Genomic DNA, 18,335 nt, shown 5'->3' on the forward strand with positions numbered 1-18,335 from the left:
AGAAATTTGGTATAAGCACATTAAGTGCCGCTTAGAAAATATATCTTAAATTATAATTCAGGAGGTATGCTCCTTGAGTTAACTATTTTACAAATGTGTTATTTTAATTGAATCGCTGAAATCCTTAGTAAGGGAAAATAAAGAAATCCCTGCAAACTATATATATATATTTTAAATTGAGGGGCTGTAGAATCATAGAAATTTCAGCACAGGAAATGGCCAATTGACCACATGGGAGCTAGCTATTCCAATACTATTTCCCTCCTTTCTCTATGTACCCTTTTATATTTTTTTCTTATCCAATTCCAGCTTAAATGTCTTTTAGTTTAAACTAGACTAATGTACAGAAACTGTACATTGATGTCATTAATCTTGGGGCTGCAACATTAAAGTTTATGTAGATAAAAGTTAACACGAAACAATTTGCCTCGGCTAAGATCAGAAAATTGAGCATGGACATGAGATTCCCTGCATATCCCTCAGTACCACACCACTGTGTCATCAGAGGAGCTTGAGCAGGTTGTCCATATTTGGAACTTATTCATATTAGGATTGCTGTGAATTGGAATTACCTGTGTTTTCAAAGACCTTTTTCTCAATATTTCAAATAATGAGAGGTAACTTTCTTTTTTAATTGCGTGACTGTGCAATGGGTGACTGAGTTTCTGGTCCCAGCTCTAGAGGAAGTGGTTTATTGCAGACAATACATTAGCACGGCACACAAATTCCTCAGGCGTCGCCCACTTCATTTAGCTATCTAATACAGACACAGTCACAGAGCTGTTGCTTTTTCACTTCCAGCTATAGGACTCATCTATCAGGTTCTACCTTTTTTCAACTGCTGCTCAAAGTCAACACAGCCTTAGGTTGCTCATCCAAAGGAATACAGAGCAGATCCAGCAAGGGACAAGTAAGGAACCCTTCCTTCATTTATTTGCTTAATTCATTAGTACTAGTAGGGGGGTAAAAATTTGTCTTTTAATGAAATTCGGGAAGTTACCTGTTTTTCCCCACAGCTGAATACTTTCAGGAATGTGAAGCTTTGAAAAGAGTGATTTCTGAGAACACAACCTTCTCAGTGAATTGTTAACAACAAAGAACAACAGGCAATCTCCTGATTCTTGTTAAAGAAACAATTTTGTCTTCAATATTGCTGTGATAGGGGATTGGATGCTATCTGCAAGTCAGGTAACAATTAGTCTGTACAGTTTTCGGAAAACATTGAGTAATATAGAGAGAAACCCAACACAATGCAAATGTTAAACGGAGCTCAGCTTGAAACTACTTCCCTTTTCGACAGAAGGGTATCAGATTTTGAGGTCATTTTATTCAAGACACAGAGAAAATGCATTACCCTGTATAAATGAAACCTGATTCTCTCACTTAATAGACATTGGGGCTGGTAGAAAAAAAACTTGACTCCGGACTGGATCTGATCAAGTACAGGACTACTGGTGAAAGCTTTAATAACGAGGTGCCAGTTTGTGCCCTATGATAATTATGGGATGATTTTTCCTCTTGCTAAGAGCTCAGGTAAACAGAAAGGTTCGCCAAAGGGAAGAAAACATACAAAACGTAGCCTAAGTTAAATCGCTTGACATAGCAAAGAGAGCTGATGATGTTTGTCCTTTTTCTTCTAAAAGCTTGTACCGTACAAATTGTGGTTTGTAAAACTACTCCCATGTGTATTCCATGGCATGTGAATTTTATTGAAGACCTTCGTGTTAGTTTAAAAACAAGCAAGTGTTAACACTCACCGAAACCAAGCAGAGTTCGCAGTATGTGGTGGGGCCAGGGAAGAAGGAGACAGAAATATATGCCTAACCACTGAGGAGTGCGGTAACAACAGCATCAGCATCATTTACACAGAAACTCTGCCACTGTCTCCGATCACCAAGGCTTGAATGTTTCCCTTGTGTCCGGTTAACCAAAACTGGACGCAGTACTGGAGGTATGTTGCAGCATCACAATTAGTTATTTTCTCAACATAACTGTGGAGTCCCCCAGAACAGTTGATATCACTATTGTTGCATCTTTGTTCTACCCCTGCTTTAGTGCTATTACTGCAGTGCTTCAGTAATATCCTGCAGATTCTAGAATTGGTTTCTTTTATATAGCCAGCTGGTTTCCTATGAAAATTTACAAATCTGACTATTTTAATGATATCGTGACCAAATAGTAACTGAAGCACCATACACCATCATATTGGCGGATCCCATGAACTAGTTGTCGATGCCCCTTCTATAGTGGCTGTTATAGTTCAAGCAATCCTGACATTCGTACTTAACCATTGGCGGCTGGTGTGGAGTGTGCTACCTTCAAGAGGGAGCTGGACTGGTTCTTGGTTGGGGAAGAGATCACATCATATAAAAGGTAAATGGTTTAACAGTTAATGTGCACATGGTCAATGTGATCTCGTGGACTGGTTTCAATTGCCTGAGGGAGTCGGGGAGGAATTTTCCAGATTTTTTCCCCCCTTTATTGGTCCTGGGTTTTTTTCTGTTATTTTGCCTCACCCAGAAGATTACATGGCTACTGAAGGAGTAGGAAGTACCTCGTTATGATGCTCCAGGCATCCTGAGCCTGGGGCAGGCTTGATGGACCAGCTGGTCTTTTCCTGCCCGTCATTTTTCTAAGTTTCATTGTAGGCTCTGTACTTGTTTTGCCAACTGAGCCCCAGGGAAGCTTAAACACACACTACCAGCCCAGCAATAGGTGGGTGTCCACTTTGCATGGCAATGTTCCAGTGAGGATATATCTGTGACCTCTGCCTAACAGTGAAGACCAAGAGCGATGGATATGGTTTTGTTTAACTGAGGCTGTTTTGCATTATTAGGAGCATCAGTCTTGGGCTTCACAAAACCTAATTGTTACTCTTCTCGAAGCTGAGTGAGGGAGAGAAAGTTAATACATTGGACACGCTGGGTGTAAATAAAGTTCCTTTTAGAATTAGATGTTGCAATTTACTTGAACGATCAAGAAGAGTTTTCCACCAATTGAGAACATGTTTATGTTTTTTGTTTTTAGAATCCTGAATCAAACACTTGTGAGTGAAGATGAAGATTGCTGCATTTAATATCCAGCGGTTTGGGACAAATAAAATCTCTAAACCTGAAGTTGTCTCAACAATTGTCAAGGTATCAACATTTATTTTATGGCGGAAATTGTGCACCAAGGGCACGATTTTAGCACGGAGCCGGGAATTGAGCGGGTGGGTAGGTGTTCGTGTGGGAAACCCGGAAGCGAATTGAGTGCGTTGTAATCGGCGATCGAAACTCAATCGAAGGTAAGTATTTCTGCTTCCGGGTTTCCCACGTGCCAGACAGTCAGATTGACAGGCTGGCTTCCTATCGGGAGGGAAAGGAGCCACGAATCGGAGAGGGAGATCAATCGCGGGCCGTCAATCATTTTTAAATGAGTCAAGAAAAGAACCCAGAAAAGTTAAAATAGGGTGTATCGTTTAGAAACAACAAGACTAAAGTTTAAACAGCAAAATTAAAGAAAAAACAAGAGAAGACTGGAAAAGTCAATGTGTGATTAAAAAAAAATGTAAATATTTTAGTAGTTTATAGTTATATTACAGTAGTAATATTATTGCTAATATCTGAGCGGCTTTAACACTAATATGAAAACTTGTTTCACTGTCGCTGCGTGTGAGCTAAAATGTGACAAAAATGTTTAGCTCAGGAGCCTGAAGTTCTAGAGCTTTTGGCAGTCAAACAGTTCAATACCTGTTGGGGCTCCCCCAGTGAACCTATCTTTATTGAAAATACTACAAATGTTAAAAATTGGTGGTTGGGATTAAAGGTAATTCAGGGATAAATTGTAATTTGTGGAATCATTTTCGAGAAGGGGAAAGTACAGGTCATGAAAAGATGCTGGGATTGGAGGAATGTTTTACTCTAAGAGACATAGTGGGAGAGAGTGAAGGCAGAGGTAGAAAAACAGCAGAGATAGAGAGGAGACAAGCAAAATAAAGCAATGGGAGACTCAGAAGAGAAGTGTGAGGCAGGTTATTGTGTGAAATTAAAGAAAGTAGCCGTAAGGAGGAGAAGCAGCAGAAGAGCAAAGAGAAGACCGGCAAAGGATGAGATGCTGGAAGAAATCGGAGGGGTGGGGGGATGTGAACGACATTGGAAGGGCCTTGGAGAAGATTGGGGGGGGGGGGTTCATCGGGGGAAGGGAGGGGCAGCATCGGAGGGGGGTCCAGTCCCCCAATTTGGGGGGGGGTGTCGGCCGATTGCGGGGGTCTGATCACATCAGGTGAACTTGTTGGGCCTGAATGAAGCACTCCGGCTCATCCTGGTCCACAAACAGAGCAATAAAGGCACTCACCTCATGGATCCGGCCCTTCCCACCTGCGTGAATCAGAAGCGATGGGAAGGCCCAAACAGGTTAAATTCATTTTACATCTCTAATACACAAAAAATTAAGTGCCTCAACTATCACAATGAGGTACATTGCCCCCTTAAGTAATCGGTCCGCCAGCTTTAAGTGGGTACGGGACTTCCCGGTATCTGCTGTGCGCGCGCATCCAAGCTCACCTGGGTCAAACCCGGAAGTGGGCGTGTTGGAGCCGGGATGCGGTCCCGCTACAAAAATCCACATTTTACTGCCCACCCGCCCCCAACCCACCTGTTTTTGGGGGAGTTAAAATTATCCGTCGAGTTTCCACTCTAAGGTTCCAAGCCATCCCGATGGAGATGAGGTACCAATTCCAAACCTTCCCCCTCCCCAGAGACCATACAGTTAGAATTCCAACCCTCAATCCCACCTCCCCCCACCTCAACAGACCACTTTAAAAGAAACAGCAGCGATGTCACAGATGCCATTATTGCTGGCTGCAATACCTTCAGATTCAAGCTCGAACAGGTTAGATTATGTGGAAAAATAACATTCCTGTTTGTGAGCACCCAATTAACCATTTAGGATCTGCAACCTCAGTAATGTAAATTATAGAAAGGTAATTAAGAATGTTGCTATGAGGAGATTATAATAAATTGTGGGATTATTAATGTTTTTTTTCAATCAAAGAATGGAAGTCAGACCTCTTTATGAATTGGTTCACTTCTGCACCTAGCCTCTTTCTCCCTCTCACTATGTGTTTCTGTTTTGTGTGTGTATCTGGCTCTCGGTGCATTTGTGTGTATGTTTGTGTCCCTGTCATTTTTTTTTCCTCATTGTGTGTCTCTTTCTCTGAATCTCATTTTGTGCATGTGTCAATGTCTGTTTCTGCTCATTACTGTATGTGTCTGTCTCTTTCTCTCACACTCAATGTAGGACAACGTGTACAAGATTTATGTGTACATATATCAGTGTCTCTAAACGTGTGCATATTTCTCTACTACTGTGTATATACTGATCTTCTATTGTCTCTCTCATGCAGGTACATACACATTATTGCGGCTGTTTGTGTATATGTCTACTTCTGTGCCAATGGTCAAGCACCCAAAAATTTTCAGGTAGAAGCAAAATCATTGGTATACATTATGAGACAAGGCAGGTTGTGGCACAGAGAGAAAGAGAGAGAGAGGGTTAGAGATTGATTGATTACTGGCTAGAAATGAAAGAGGCATCCCCTATCAGAAAACATTTTATTTTGTACCCAGTCCAGAGAGTGGGAGAGGCTTTAGAAGGTCTCTCTCCAATAAATGTGCAGTATTCAAGTCTAGGAATAACTTCAGAGAGTGTTAAGAATTGTTATGGGGAAGATTTTGGCATGGAAGATGAAATAGGGTTTCTTGGATGTGACTTTAGCAATGGAGGAGGTGTGCAAGTTCCATTTAATAGCAAGGCCAAGAAGGTCAATGGACAAAGAAATGAAAGATGAGAGAGATTGATTAAACACAAAGAACTCAAGAAATAAAAAGAAACAGTGAGGGTAATTTTGACTTTGTGCAATAACGTAAAGTGGGCGATAACAAATCAGCAGCCATTTTACATCTCTCCCAATTTTTATTTCCATTGACTTCAAGATTTTCAATTCCCAGTTGAAATTTACAGAGGGTGGAGGATGGAAGGCTGCATATGGGAGAATTGGAGTAATCGAATCTGGAGGCAACAAGAGCACTGGATAGCTATCTGCTGCTTGTCTAGCCAGAACCACACTACCTTTTACAACACTGTCTAACAGGGTTGTCTAGAGCAGAGAGGGAGGAATCCCAGCCCTAGTTACGTCTACCCTTTCAGGTCTCATTAATAAGCCAGGCTCACTGGTCAATCATCAACAATGCTCCAGAATATTGTGGACCTGCCTAGTTCAGGTATTAGGTACTAAGTCAATCACAGAGAATTGCCTCACTTCCAAATTCTCATTGCTAGCCATACCATCTTGGAGCTATGTCTTTCTCCACAGAAATGTGGGGAGAAAATTAAGTAAAAACTGGTGGGTAATTCTAGACTGTTCTCATGTGACTCCTCATGCCCAGGTACATGGCGAGATTGGCAGATGCCTGCAGCGTTTTTACATTAAAAGAATTTTTTTTTAAACTAGATTTGGGATGTATTTCACCAACAAATAGTAAGACCCATTGAATGCCCCTATCCTGCTGTGTTCCTTTTGACCAAACAACTTTTTAAAAGTACTGATCGAGAGGTTTATTTCAAAGTGTTAGATTGTGCTACGTGATAATATCATACAATTATTATATTTGCTTAGATTCTGTTGCGCTATGACATCACCTTAATAATGGAAGTCACTGACAAGTCAGGAGCAGCCACTGTAACGCTGCTGGAGGAGCTGAATAAGTAAGTGCTGTCACTAACCGAAACTATTTATGTATGGTAGTTATGGTTCTAGAACTTAATAAATCTGGTAACTTGTCATAAAAACCCAACTGATTCACTAATGTCCTTCAGGGAAGAGAGCCTGCCACTTTTATCAAGTCTAGCCTACATGGGACTCTAGTCCAAACTATGTGGTTGAGTTTTAATTGCCCTCTGAAGTGGCCTAGCAAACCAGTCAGTTGTCAGGGGCAACTAAGGATAAGCAATAAATGCAACCTACCCAGTATTGTTCACATCCTAAGAACAAAAAAAAGCTCAAGCTTAAATACTTGCATTTATATAACACCTCACGACGTCTCAGAAATATCTTGAAGCAGTTCATAATGATAAATTACTTAGCAATGTAGTGATTGTTATCATGTAGGCAAATGTAGTAGCCATTTTCTGCATAGCTAGATCCCACAAACAGCAATGAGATGAATAACCAGTTAATTTGCTTTTAGTGACGTTGCTTGTTGCAGGAATGTTGGCCTGGACACCAGGAGATCTCCCTGCTATCAGCAATTTTCCACTAAGTGAAAATGACCCCCCTTGAATCATCTGTAGTCTTTCTGTTGACGCAACTGTACTAGGAAAATAGCATTAAAGATGCTGAACTGATTCTGTCACACCACCATTTCTGCCCTTTTCACTAAGATGGTTGTGCATTGATGTGCATGTACTTTTACTTCTGTGGCTGCCTAGTAGTGGAGGTGGGTGGAGAACAAGTCACCCCTGGATTTGACCTTCCCCCTCACTGTTCCATTAAGGCAATGGTATTGTGCCACTTTCCCAATGTGACCATTGCCCCAGGTAAAAACAAAAATGAACACATAAAATTTCATGACCCAGGATCCTGTTCTGCTTTGAGACGGTGTGTGTATCGAGAACTTTACATGTTCTGATAGCAGGTGCTGCATTATGCAAACTGATTGGTTTAGTATCAGTTTCTTTGGAATAATTTATAGGAATTTTTTTTTGGGGGGGTGGGTAGAGGAGTGGCCTTCTTTAGCCCTTTTAGTAGCATTCTGATTAATCCCCAACATAATAAAATCTAAGGGTTTTGAACATACTTCATGCTTTGGCTTTAGTTGCTTCTTCTGCGTTTTAGTCAGGGACAAGAACTGGGTCAGACTCAAACAGGAAGTGGTTGTTGATAAAGAAGCTTCGAAACAGGAGCTCAAGCACTGAAGCCACATTAAAATGAACAAAGCTTTGGGTCACTAATCGGTTACTGCAGGGACGAAGCATCATTAGTTAAACATTCTACTTGGAAATGTTGGGATAAAAGGAACATCTGACTGAGACAGTCCTGATACAGACTCCAGCACAATTGATGGGCACAATTGTTAGTCTATGCTTTGACTGCTTCATTACTGGATTGTTAGGTGGTGAATGCATGCTCTAGCTTACCATTTGCATGAAGGTACCTTAATGCTGTGGCCCATTGTGATCAGGTAGCCCAGGTTTAATATAGACAATGTGTAACAATTTCAACTGCATGTATTTTGTATAACCTCATATGTTTGTGCAGGACAATAAGTACAATGGGACTGTTATTCTGATTTTAGATTCTGCAACTCATTTCACTTACAACAGAGAGGAAAAAAACACATTTTCCATCCTTGGTTTGGCATTTGTTTTACCCTATGTATCAAGGTTAAAATAATAAACTGTACCATTCCTCCATTACTCCTTTTGGTCTGGATTTGATCCTAGATTCGAGTTAAACCTAGGTCTGAGAGGTGTTCTAGTTGACTGAGCTACCGGATCCTCCTTCAGTAAAAGGAGGCCTGTATCCCTTCTGCCTGAAAGCTGCCAGGAGAAGGGAGATACCGCAAGTGACATATACCTTCCAACTCAGTTAAATATATGGACACACATTTTCAAAGAGTGCCATGTGTGAAATTAGGCCATACTTTTAAACCAAAATCAGTCATTTCTACTCACATATTTTATGGGGGCTGGATTTCTGAAGGTGAAAGAATAGTGTTTTAACCAATTAAGTCTCCTAGTCTTCCTTCGGAAAGATGAATGTAAAAGATACCATGGCATTATTCAAAGAAAAGCAGGGAAGTTCTTTCAATGTCCTAGCCAAAATTTATCCCCCAACCAACACCACCAAAACAGATTATCTGGTCATTTAACTCATTGCTGCTTGTGGGACCTTGCTGCGCATAAATTGGCTGCCACGTTTGCTTACACAACAGTGACTAAACTTCAAAAATAATTGATTGGCTGTGAAGTGCTTTGTGGTGTCCTGAAGTCGTAAAAAGCACAATAAATATGCAAGTTCTTGTTTTCTTGTATCCCTTCAATCTGAGTTGTATTCACATTCAGGTGTCAGATAAAAGGACAATGTTCTATCACCCTTCTCATCCAGCCTCCGTCAGTGTGTATATTTTTTAATGGTATTAGTGAATATCCCGTGGCCTTTTTCCTGGCACCACAAGAGGTGGGGACAGAATTAAAGTGGCAAAAGCACCCCAAAGATGGCAGGAACTACTGCTATGTAGGACTTGGCAGAGACCAAGGCCAACAATGCAAGTCACTGGGGATGGATGGGAGGAGGGGGAGGCCACTACAAGGTGCTCTCCCTCCGTGGGGGCACCTCAGGGCCATTGCTACTGCTTCCCAGGGCCAACCGCCACCTTCCCCGTGGATGCAGTGGTAGCATGGGAGGACGCAAGGAAAATCCACCAGGACCTTGCTCCACCCTCTGCCGCCAATTACATGCTGGGAAGAATGGTGGTCTTGTGACGTGGAGGGAGGAATATTCCAGTCGGGGCTGTAAGGCAGCAGTAGGCCTCGCTGCATGAATTTTCCATCATTTTCCCTCGCGATGCCTGCCAATTTTGAGCAGGATCATGGAGGAGAGTCCCAGCTGTGTTGTTGCAACAGGCTGAGAGAGGTTACATCACCAACTATAAAGAAAAAAAGACTAGCAGTTATACAGCGCTTTTCATGACCTCTAGACATCCCAAAGCGCTTTACAGCCAATGAAGTACTTTTGAAGTGTAGTCACTGTTGAAATCATAGAATGGTTACAGCACAGAAGGAGGCCATTCGGCCCGTCGAGCTCGTGCCCGCTCTCTGCAAGAGCAATCCAGCTAGTCCCAGTCCCCCGCCCTTTCCCCGTAGCCCTGCAAATTTTTTTCCTTATCCAATTCCCTTTTGAAAGCCACAATTGAATCCGCCTCCACCACCCCCTCAAACAGTGCATTCCAGATCATGACCATTCGCTGTGTAAAAAAGTCTTCCCTCATGTCACCTTTGGTTCTTTTGCCAATTACCTTAATGTAGGAATGCTGGGATTCCTCCTATGGAGTGAGTAAGAATAATAAGTGTTATTGTTACAGCAATATTCATTGATTACGATGTACTGGCAGCATAATAGCGTTACCAACTCAAGGATTTTAATACATAGATTGGAGAGGCCTGACTGCTATCTGCAACTCTCTGTGTTTAATTTTCCACTTTTTCACATCTGCAGACAGGCCGAAAGCCACTACTCTTCCAAACTAAGCAAACCACTGGGACGAGGAAAGTACAAGGAGCAGTACCTTTTTATTTATCGGTGAGTGAAGTAACAACAGAGAAGACTGTAAACTGGACCGTGAACCCAAATGGCTGATAAAACATTTTAAATGAATTTTTGTTGTATCAATTGGCCTGGGGAGGTAAAGTACTGTCCAGAAAGGACCCTCCCCCTTCAAAAATAAACCAGTTACCACAATGTGGACCGGAATGTGTAGAAAATTACCCAAAGAATTCATGAATTATTGTGGTACGGAATTTCTTTGGGAATCATTTTTAATGTAGTAAAATGTCCCAAGGCGCTTGACAGGAGGGTTATCAAACAAAATTTGACACTGAGCCACATTTTTTTTATTTGTTCATGGGATGTGGGCGTCACTGGCGAATCCGGCATTTATTGCCCATAATCTAATTGCCCTTGAGAAGGTGGTGGTGAGCCGCCTTCTTGAACCGTTGAATTCCGTGTGGTGAAGGTTCTCCCACAGTGCTGTTAGGAAGGGAGTTCCAGGATTTTGACCCAGTGACATGAAGGAATGGCGATATATTTCCAAGTCGGGATGGTGTGTGACTTGGAAGGAAATGTGCAGGTGGTGTTGTTCCCTTGTGCATGCTGCCCTTGACCTTCTAGGTGGCAGAGGTCGCGGGTTTTGGAGGTGCTGTCGAAGAAGCCTTGGCAAGTTTCTTTTTTTTAAATTCGTTCATGGGATGTGGGCGTCGCTGGCAAGGCCGGCATTTATTGCCCATCCCTAATTGCCCTTGAGAAGGTGGTGGTGAGCCGTCTTCTTGAACCGCTGCAGTCCGTGTGGTGAAGGTTCTCCCACAGTGCTGTTAGGAAGGGAGTTCCAGGATTTTGACCCAGTGACGATGAAGGAACGGCGATATATCTCCAAGTCGGGATGGTGTGTGACTTGGAGGGAAACGTGCAGGTGGTGTTGTTCCCATGAGCCTGCTGCTCTTGTTCTTCTAGGTGGTAGAGGTCGTGTGTTTGGGAGGTGCTGTCGAAGAAGCCTTGGCGAGTTGCTGCAGTGCATCCTGTGGATGGTACACACTGCACCCACTGTGTGCCGGTGGTGAAAGGAGTGAATGTTTAAGGTGGTGGATGGGATGCCAATCAAGCGGGCTGCTTTGTCCTGGATGCTGTCGAGCTTCTTGAGTGTTGTTGGAGCTGCACTCATCCAGGCAAGTGGAGAGTATTCTATCACACTCCTGACTTGTGCCTTGTAGATGGTGGAAAGGCTTTGGGGAGTCTGGAGGTGAGTCACTCATCGCAGAATACCCAGCCTCTGACCTGCTCTTGTAGCAACAGTATTTATATGGCTGGTCCAGTTAAGTTTCTGGTCAATGGTGACCCCCAGGATGTTGATGGTAGGGGATTCGGCGATGGTAATGCCGTTGAATGTCAAGGGGAGGTGGTTAAACTCTCTCTTGTTGGAGATGGTCATTGCCTGGCACTTGTCTGGCGCGAATGTTACTTGCCACTTATGAGCCCAAGCCTGGATGCTGTCCAGGTCTTGCTGCATGCGGGCTCGGACTGCTTCATTATTTGAGGGGTTGCGAATGGAACTGAACACTGTGCAATCATCAGCGAACATCCCCATTTCTGACCTTATGATGGAGGGAAGGTCATTGATGAAGCAGCTGAAGATGGTTGGGCCTAGGACACTGCCCTGAGGAACTCCTGCAGCAATGCCCTGGGGCTGAGATGATTGGCCTCCAACAACCACTACCATCTTCCTTTGTGCTAGGTATGACTCCAGCCACTGGAGAGTTTTCCCCCTGATTCCCATTGACTTCAATTTTACTAGGGCTCCTTGGTGCCACACTCGGTCAAATACTGCCTTCGTGTCAAAGGCACTCACTGTCACCTCACCTCTGGAATTCAGCTCTTTTGTCCATGTTTGGACCAAGGCTGTAATGAGGTCTGGAGCCGAGTGGTCCTGGCGGAACCCAAACTGAGCATCGGTGAGCAGGTTATTGGTGAGTAAGTGCCGCTTGATAGCACTGTCGACGACACCTCCCATCACTTTGCTGATGATCGAGAGAAGATTGTTGGGGCGGTAATTGGCTGGATTGGATTTGTTCTGCTTTTTGTGGACAGGACATACCTGGGCAATTTTCCACAAGTTGCTGCAGTGCATTCTGTGGATCGTACACACTGCAGTCACGGTGCGCCGGTGAATGTTTAGGGTGGTGGATGGGGTGCCAATCAAGTGGGCTGCTTTGTCCTGGATGGTGTCAAGCTTCTTGAGTGTTGTTGGAGCTGCACTCATCCAGGCAAGTGGAGAGTATTCCATCACACTCCTGACTTGTGCCTTGTAGATGGTGGAAAAGCTTTGGGGAGTCAGGAGGTGAGTCACTCGCCGCACAATACCCAGCCTCTGACCTGCTCTTGTAGCCAGAGTATTTATGTGGCTGGTCCAGTTAAGTTTCTGGTCAATGCTGACCCCCAGGATGTTGATGGTGGCGGATTTGGCGATGGTAATGCCATTGAATGTCAAGGGGAGGTGGTTAGACTCTCTCTTGTAGGAGATGGTCATTGCCTGGCACTTGTCTGGTGCAAATGTTACTTGCCACTTATCAGCCCAAGCCTGATATTGTCCAGATCTTGCTGCATGTGGGCACGGACTGCTTCATTATCTGAGGGGGTTGCGAATGGAACTGAACACTGTGCAATCATCAGCGAACATCACCATTTCTGACCTTATGATGGAGGGATGGTCATTGATGAAGCAGCTGAAGATGGTTGGGCCTAGGACACTGCCCTGAGGAATTCCTGCAGCAATGTCCTGGGGCTGAGATGATTGGCCTCCAACAACCACTACCATCTTCCTTTGTACTAGGTATGACTCCAGCCACTGGAGAGTTCTCCCCCTGATTCCTATTGACTTCAATTTTATTAGGGCTCCTTGGTGCCACACTCAGTCAAATGCTGCCTTGATGTCATAAGGAGATATTAGAACAGGGGAGGTAGGTTTTAAGGAGCATCTTAAAGGAGGAGAGAGAGATAGAGAGGCAGAGGGGTGTATGGAGGGAATTCCAGAGCTTAGTGTCTAGGCAGCTGAAGGCACGGCCACCAATGGTGGAACGATTAAAAATTGTGGATGCGCAAGAGGCCAGAATTGGTGGAGCGCAGAGATCTTGGAGTGTTGTAGGGCTGGAGGAGATTACAGAGATAGAGAGGGGTGAGGCCATGGGGGGATTTGAAAACAAGGATGAGAATTTTAAAAATCGAGGTGTTCCCAGACCGGGAGCCAATGTAGGTCAGCGAGCACAGGAGTGACGAGTGAACGGGACTTGGTGCGAGTTAGGATACGGGCAGCAGAGTTTTGGATGAGCTCAAGTTTATGGCGGGTGGAAAATGGGAGGCCGGCCAGTAGAGTATTGGAATAGTCCAGTCTAGAGGTAACAAAGGCATGGATGAAGGTTTCAGCAGCAGAAGAGCTGAGGCAGGGGCGGAGATGTACAGAGGTGGAAGTAGGCAGTCTTGGTGATGGAGCAGATATGTGGTCGGCAGTTCATCTCAGGGTCAAATAGGACGCCAAGGTTGCGAACTGTTTGGTTCAGCCTCAGACATTGGCCAGGGAGAGGGATGGGAGTCTTATCCTAATATGACAATTGTTGCCAATGGTTCCATCCAATTTTCTTCTTATTACTGAACATCACTCAAAACATCTGAAAATGTTTCATGTTCAATACATTACTTTAAAACGCAATGGAGTAATTGAAATAATGAGAAAATCCAGTGGGCTCCGTTACAGACATGCAATTCTCCCTGCTCGATTTTCCTCTCTCTCCTTTACGCAGGCAGTAATTTACGCTCACATGGTACAGATGAAAATCTATTCCTGTTGTTGCATTGTAGGCAAACAAAGCAGCCATTTTTGCACACAACAATATCCCACGAACAGCAATGAGATAAATAAGCAGGTAATCTTTATTTTGGTTGGTGCTGGTTGAGGGAGGAATGTTGGCCAGGACAACAATCTTCCATTAGTCCAAAACGGTTTGGAACTTCCATAACAGGCCTGATTTAGATCAGTTCAGATTTCGAAAAGCCTTGCTGCTGATCGTCTTACTTTGGAGCCAGCTATTTAATCATGTGATGTAATGATTAAAGATTTATCACAACCTTGCAAAGTCTGCTGCAATGTTGGAATAATAAACTGCTTGCTGTGCAATTTTTAAATGACACAAAGGCAGAACAGCAAGAATTTCTCACCAACTAAAAATGTAAAGTTAAAAAGAAGTTATCAATTATTCTTGTAGCATTTAGCAGAGAGCTGACAGTTTAAGTGCTACGTCTGCTTATAATTGGCCAATTAACTGGGTTGGGAAATGCAAGCATGTTCATCCAAGAAATTCTTCAATGAAATTTTTAATATTCAAAAAGAAAGAAAAATGTAAAGTGTTGTCAGATATTTCTGAAAGGCAGACCCGGGATGCAGTCAGTTCCAGATGAGGGGCTGATTGAGAGGTACAAACTAACTCCTGGTATTGTGTGGAATTAGAAGGCAGGTGATGTAACGTGGGTTTAAGCATTACCTGGAGCAGTTATAATGGAGGCCATGCCATCATGTCAGGTTACTGAGACACTCAACTCATTATTATAAATTGCAAACATCACTTCGCAGTGACAACAGTATAAAATACAGGAGGGTACTCCCCCCTCTCACCCCGTATTTATTTTTTGTCCAGTTGTTAGTGATGAGATTGTCATGTTAGAGATTGTACTGACTGTACCAAACAACATAAAAAGAGCCGAGCACAGGCAAAGGTGATAAAATGGGGAAAGTGACTGAATCCAAGAGAGCAGTCAGGAGCAGTTATGACAGTCAAGAGAGTTATGAGGATTTCTTGTGTTCACAGGTATTCTGTCATAAAAGGATGGTGTGTGTGTGTGAGGTATTCTGAAGGGGTCTTGCAAGCCAGTCATAAGCTGCTTTTACACTGCCCCTCAGATGCTGGCTCTTGTAGTGTGTGGACTCCAGCAGCCGCATCAATGCAAAAGACCCATTTTCAAATGGGCCTACCTAGCTGCTGCTGGGGTTAATGGGACTGGTAAACACACTACGGAGGTGTTGGTGAGGGTGCCTTTCAATGGTGACGTTAGAAAGTTGTGTCACAATCTCATCACACACGAACTTTTTCAGTATCTTCATAGCAAAGACCAAAGTAATAAATTGGAAAAAAGCTGATTTTTAGTGGATGACAACAGAACTAGGGAAAATAAGCTAGAAAAATTTACTGATAAACAAACAGATAAAACAGCAGTGGGAAACATTTAAAACAAAGATCAATAGAGTCCAGGATGAATAAAGAAATAAGGGCAAAATTGAAACTAAAGAAAAAGGCATACACTAAGTAAAGATTCCATTATCTTTCCTACCACCGACATTAAGCTAATTGGTCTATAGTTCCTTGGACTTGTTCTAGCTCCCTTTTTAAAGATAGGAATAACATTAGCTGCCCACCAGTCCTCTGGAACTATTTCCTTTTCTAGTGATCAGAACTGATAGTTATAAAAGATGTGTGAAGGCTGGAATTCTAGTCCAAGTCCTTCTTATCAGGATTGCATCTCTACTGCTGGAGCCAGTGACATTCCCTGACCCCGACTCCAGCTCTCTACTGCTGGAGCCAGTGAGGTTCCCTGACCCCGACTCCAGCTCTCTACTGCTGGAGCCAGTGGGATTCCCTGACCCCGACTCCAGCTCTCTACTGCTGGAGCCAGTGAGGTTCCCTGACCCCGACTCCAGCTCTCTACTGCTGGAGCCAGTGGAGTTCCCTGACCAAGACTCCAGCTCTCTACTGCTGGAGCCAGTGGGATTCCCTGACCAAGACTCCAGCTCTCTACTGCTGGAGCCAGTGGGATTCCCTGACCACGACTCCAGCTCTCTACTGCTGGAGCCAGTGGGATTCCCTGACCCCGACTCCAGCTCTCTACTGCTGGAGCCAGTGAGGTTCCCTGACCCCGACTCCAGCTCTCTACTGCTGGAGCCAGTGAGGTTCCCTGACCCCGACTCCAGCTCCCTACTGCTGGAGCCAGTGGGATTCCCTGACCCCGACTCCAGCTCTCTACTGCTGGAGCCAGTGAGGTTCCCTGACCCCGACTCCAGCTCTCTACTGCTGGAGCCAGTGACATTCCCTGACCCCGACTCCAGCTCCCTACTGCTGGAGCCAGTGGGGTTCCCTGACCCCGACTCCAGCTCTCTACTGCTGGAGCCAGTGGGGTTCCCTGACCCCGACTCCAGCTCTCTACTGCTGGAGCCAGTGACATTCCCTGATCAAGACTCCAGCTCTCTACTGCTGGAGCCAGTGGGGTTCCCTGACCCCGACTCCAGCTCCCTACTGCTGGAGCCAGTGAGGTTCCCTGACCCCGACTCCAGCTCTCTACTGCTGGAGCCAGTGAGGTTCCCTGACCCCGACTCCAGCTCCCTACTGCTGGAGCCAGTGGGGTTCCCTGACCCCGACTCCAGCTCTCTACTGCTGGAGCCAGTGAGGTTCCCTGACCCCGACTCCAGCTCTCTACTGCTGGAGCCAGTGAGGTTCCCTGACCCCGACTCCAGCTCCCTACTGCTGGAGCCAGTGGAGTTCCCTGACCACGACTCCAGCTCTCTACTGCTGGAGCCAGTGAGGTTCCCTGACCCCGACTCCAGCTCCCTACTGCTGGAGCCAGTGAGGTTCCCTGACCCCGACTCCAGCTCTCTACTGCTGGAGCCAGTGAGGTTCCCTGACCCCGACTCCAGCTCCCTACTGCTGGAGCCAGTGGAGTTCCCTGACCACGACTCCAGCTCTCTACTGCTGGAGCCAGTGGGGTTCCCTGACCCCGACTCCAGCTCTCTGCTGCTGGAGCCAGTGACATTCCCTGACCCCGACTCCAGCTCTCTACTGCTGGAGCCAGTGAGGTTCCCTGACCCCGACTCCAGCTCTCTACTGCTGGAGCCAGTGGGATTCCCTGACCCCGACTCCAGCTCTTTACTGCTGGAGCCAGTGAGGTTCCCTGACCCCGACTCCAGCTCTTTACTGCTGGAGCCAGTGAGGTTCCCTGACCCCGACTCCAGCTCTTTACTGCTGGAGCCAGTGGGATTCCCTGACCCCGACTCCAGCTCTCTACTGCTGGAGCCAGTGGGGTTCCCTGACCCCGACTCCAGCTCTCTACTGCTGCAGCCAGTGGGATTCCCTGACCCCGACTCCAGCTCTCTACTGCTGGAGCCAGTGGGATTCCCTGACCCCGACTCCAGCTCTCTACTGCTGGAGCCAGTGGAGTTCCCTGACCAAGACTCCAGCTCTCTACTGCTGGAGCCAGTGGGATTCCCTGACCCCGACTCCAGCTCTCTACTGCTGGAGCCAGTGGAGTTCCCTGACCAAGACTCCAGCTCTCTACTGCTGGAGCCAGTGAGGTTCCCTGACCCCGACTCCAGCTCTCTACTGCTGGAGCCAGTGACATTCCCTGACCACGACTCCAGCTCTCTACTGCTGGAGCCAGTGAGGTTCCCTGACCCCGACTCCAGCTCTCTACTGCTGGAGCCAGTGACATTCCCTGACCCCGACTCCAGCTCTCTACTGCTGGAGCCAGTGGAGTTCCCTGACCCCGATTCCAGCTCTCTACTGCTGGAGCCAGTGAGGTTCCCTGACCCCGACTCCAGCTCTCTACTGCTGGAGCCAGTGACATTCCCTGACCCCGACTCCAGCTCTCTACTGCTGGAGCCAGTGAGGTTCCCTGACCCCGATTCCAGCTCTCTACTGCTGGAGCCAGTGGGGTTCCCTGATCAAGACTCCAGCTCTCTACTGCTGGAGCCAGTGGGATTCCCTGACCAAGACTCCAGCTCTCTACTGCTGGAGCCAGTGGGATTCCCTGACCCCGACTCCAGCTCTCTACTGCTGGAGCCAGTGGGATTCCCTGACCACGACTCCAGCTCCCTACTGCTGGAGCCAGTGGGATTCCCTGACCAAGACTCCAGCTCTCTACTGCTGGAGCCAGTGGGATTCCCTGACCACGACTCCAGCTCCCTACTGCTGGAGCCAGTGGGATTCCC

The 18,335-nt window shown here is 45.7% G+C and overlaps 1 protein-coding gene across 1 annotated transcript in view; it reads left to right on the forward strand.

Annotated features, from left to right (window-relative positions):
• The first annotated feature begins 755 nt into the window (after positions 1–755).
• The window catches only part of dnase1l4.1 (deoxyribonuclease 1 like 4, tandem duplicate 1), a 39,923-nt gene continuing 22,343 nt past the window's right edge, over positions 756–18,335 (forward strand). Inside the window, exons 1-4 of the mRNA XM_067999093.1 lie at positions 756–910; positions 3,028–3,137; positions 6,659–6,747; positions 10,259–10,342. Coding sequence (XP_067855194.1) covers positions 3,057–3,137; positions 6,659–6,747; positions 10,259–10,342 — 254 coding nt within the window. The 5' untranslated portion in view covers positions 756–910; positions 3,028–3,056. The remainder of the gene's footprint in view (positions 911–3,027; positions 3,138–6,658; positions 6,748–10,258; positions 10,343–18,335) is intronic.

The sequence above is a fragment of the Heptranchias perlo genome, chromosome 17 (genome assembly GCF_035084215.1).
Source record: "Heptranchias perlo isolate sHepPer1 chromosome 17, sHepPer1.hap1, whole genome shotgun sequence".
Classification (NCBI taxonomy): domain Eukaryota; kingdom Metazoa; phylum Chordata; class Chondrichthyes; order Hexanchiformes; family Hexanchidae; genus Heptranchias; species Heptranchias perlo.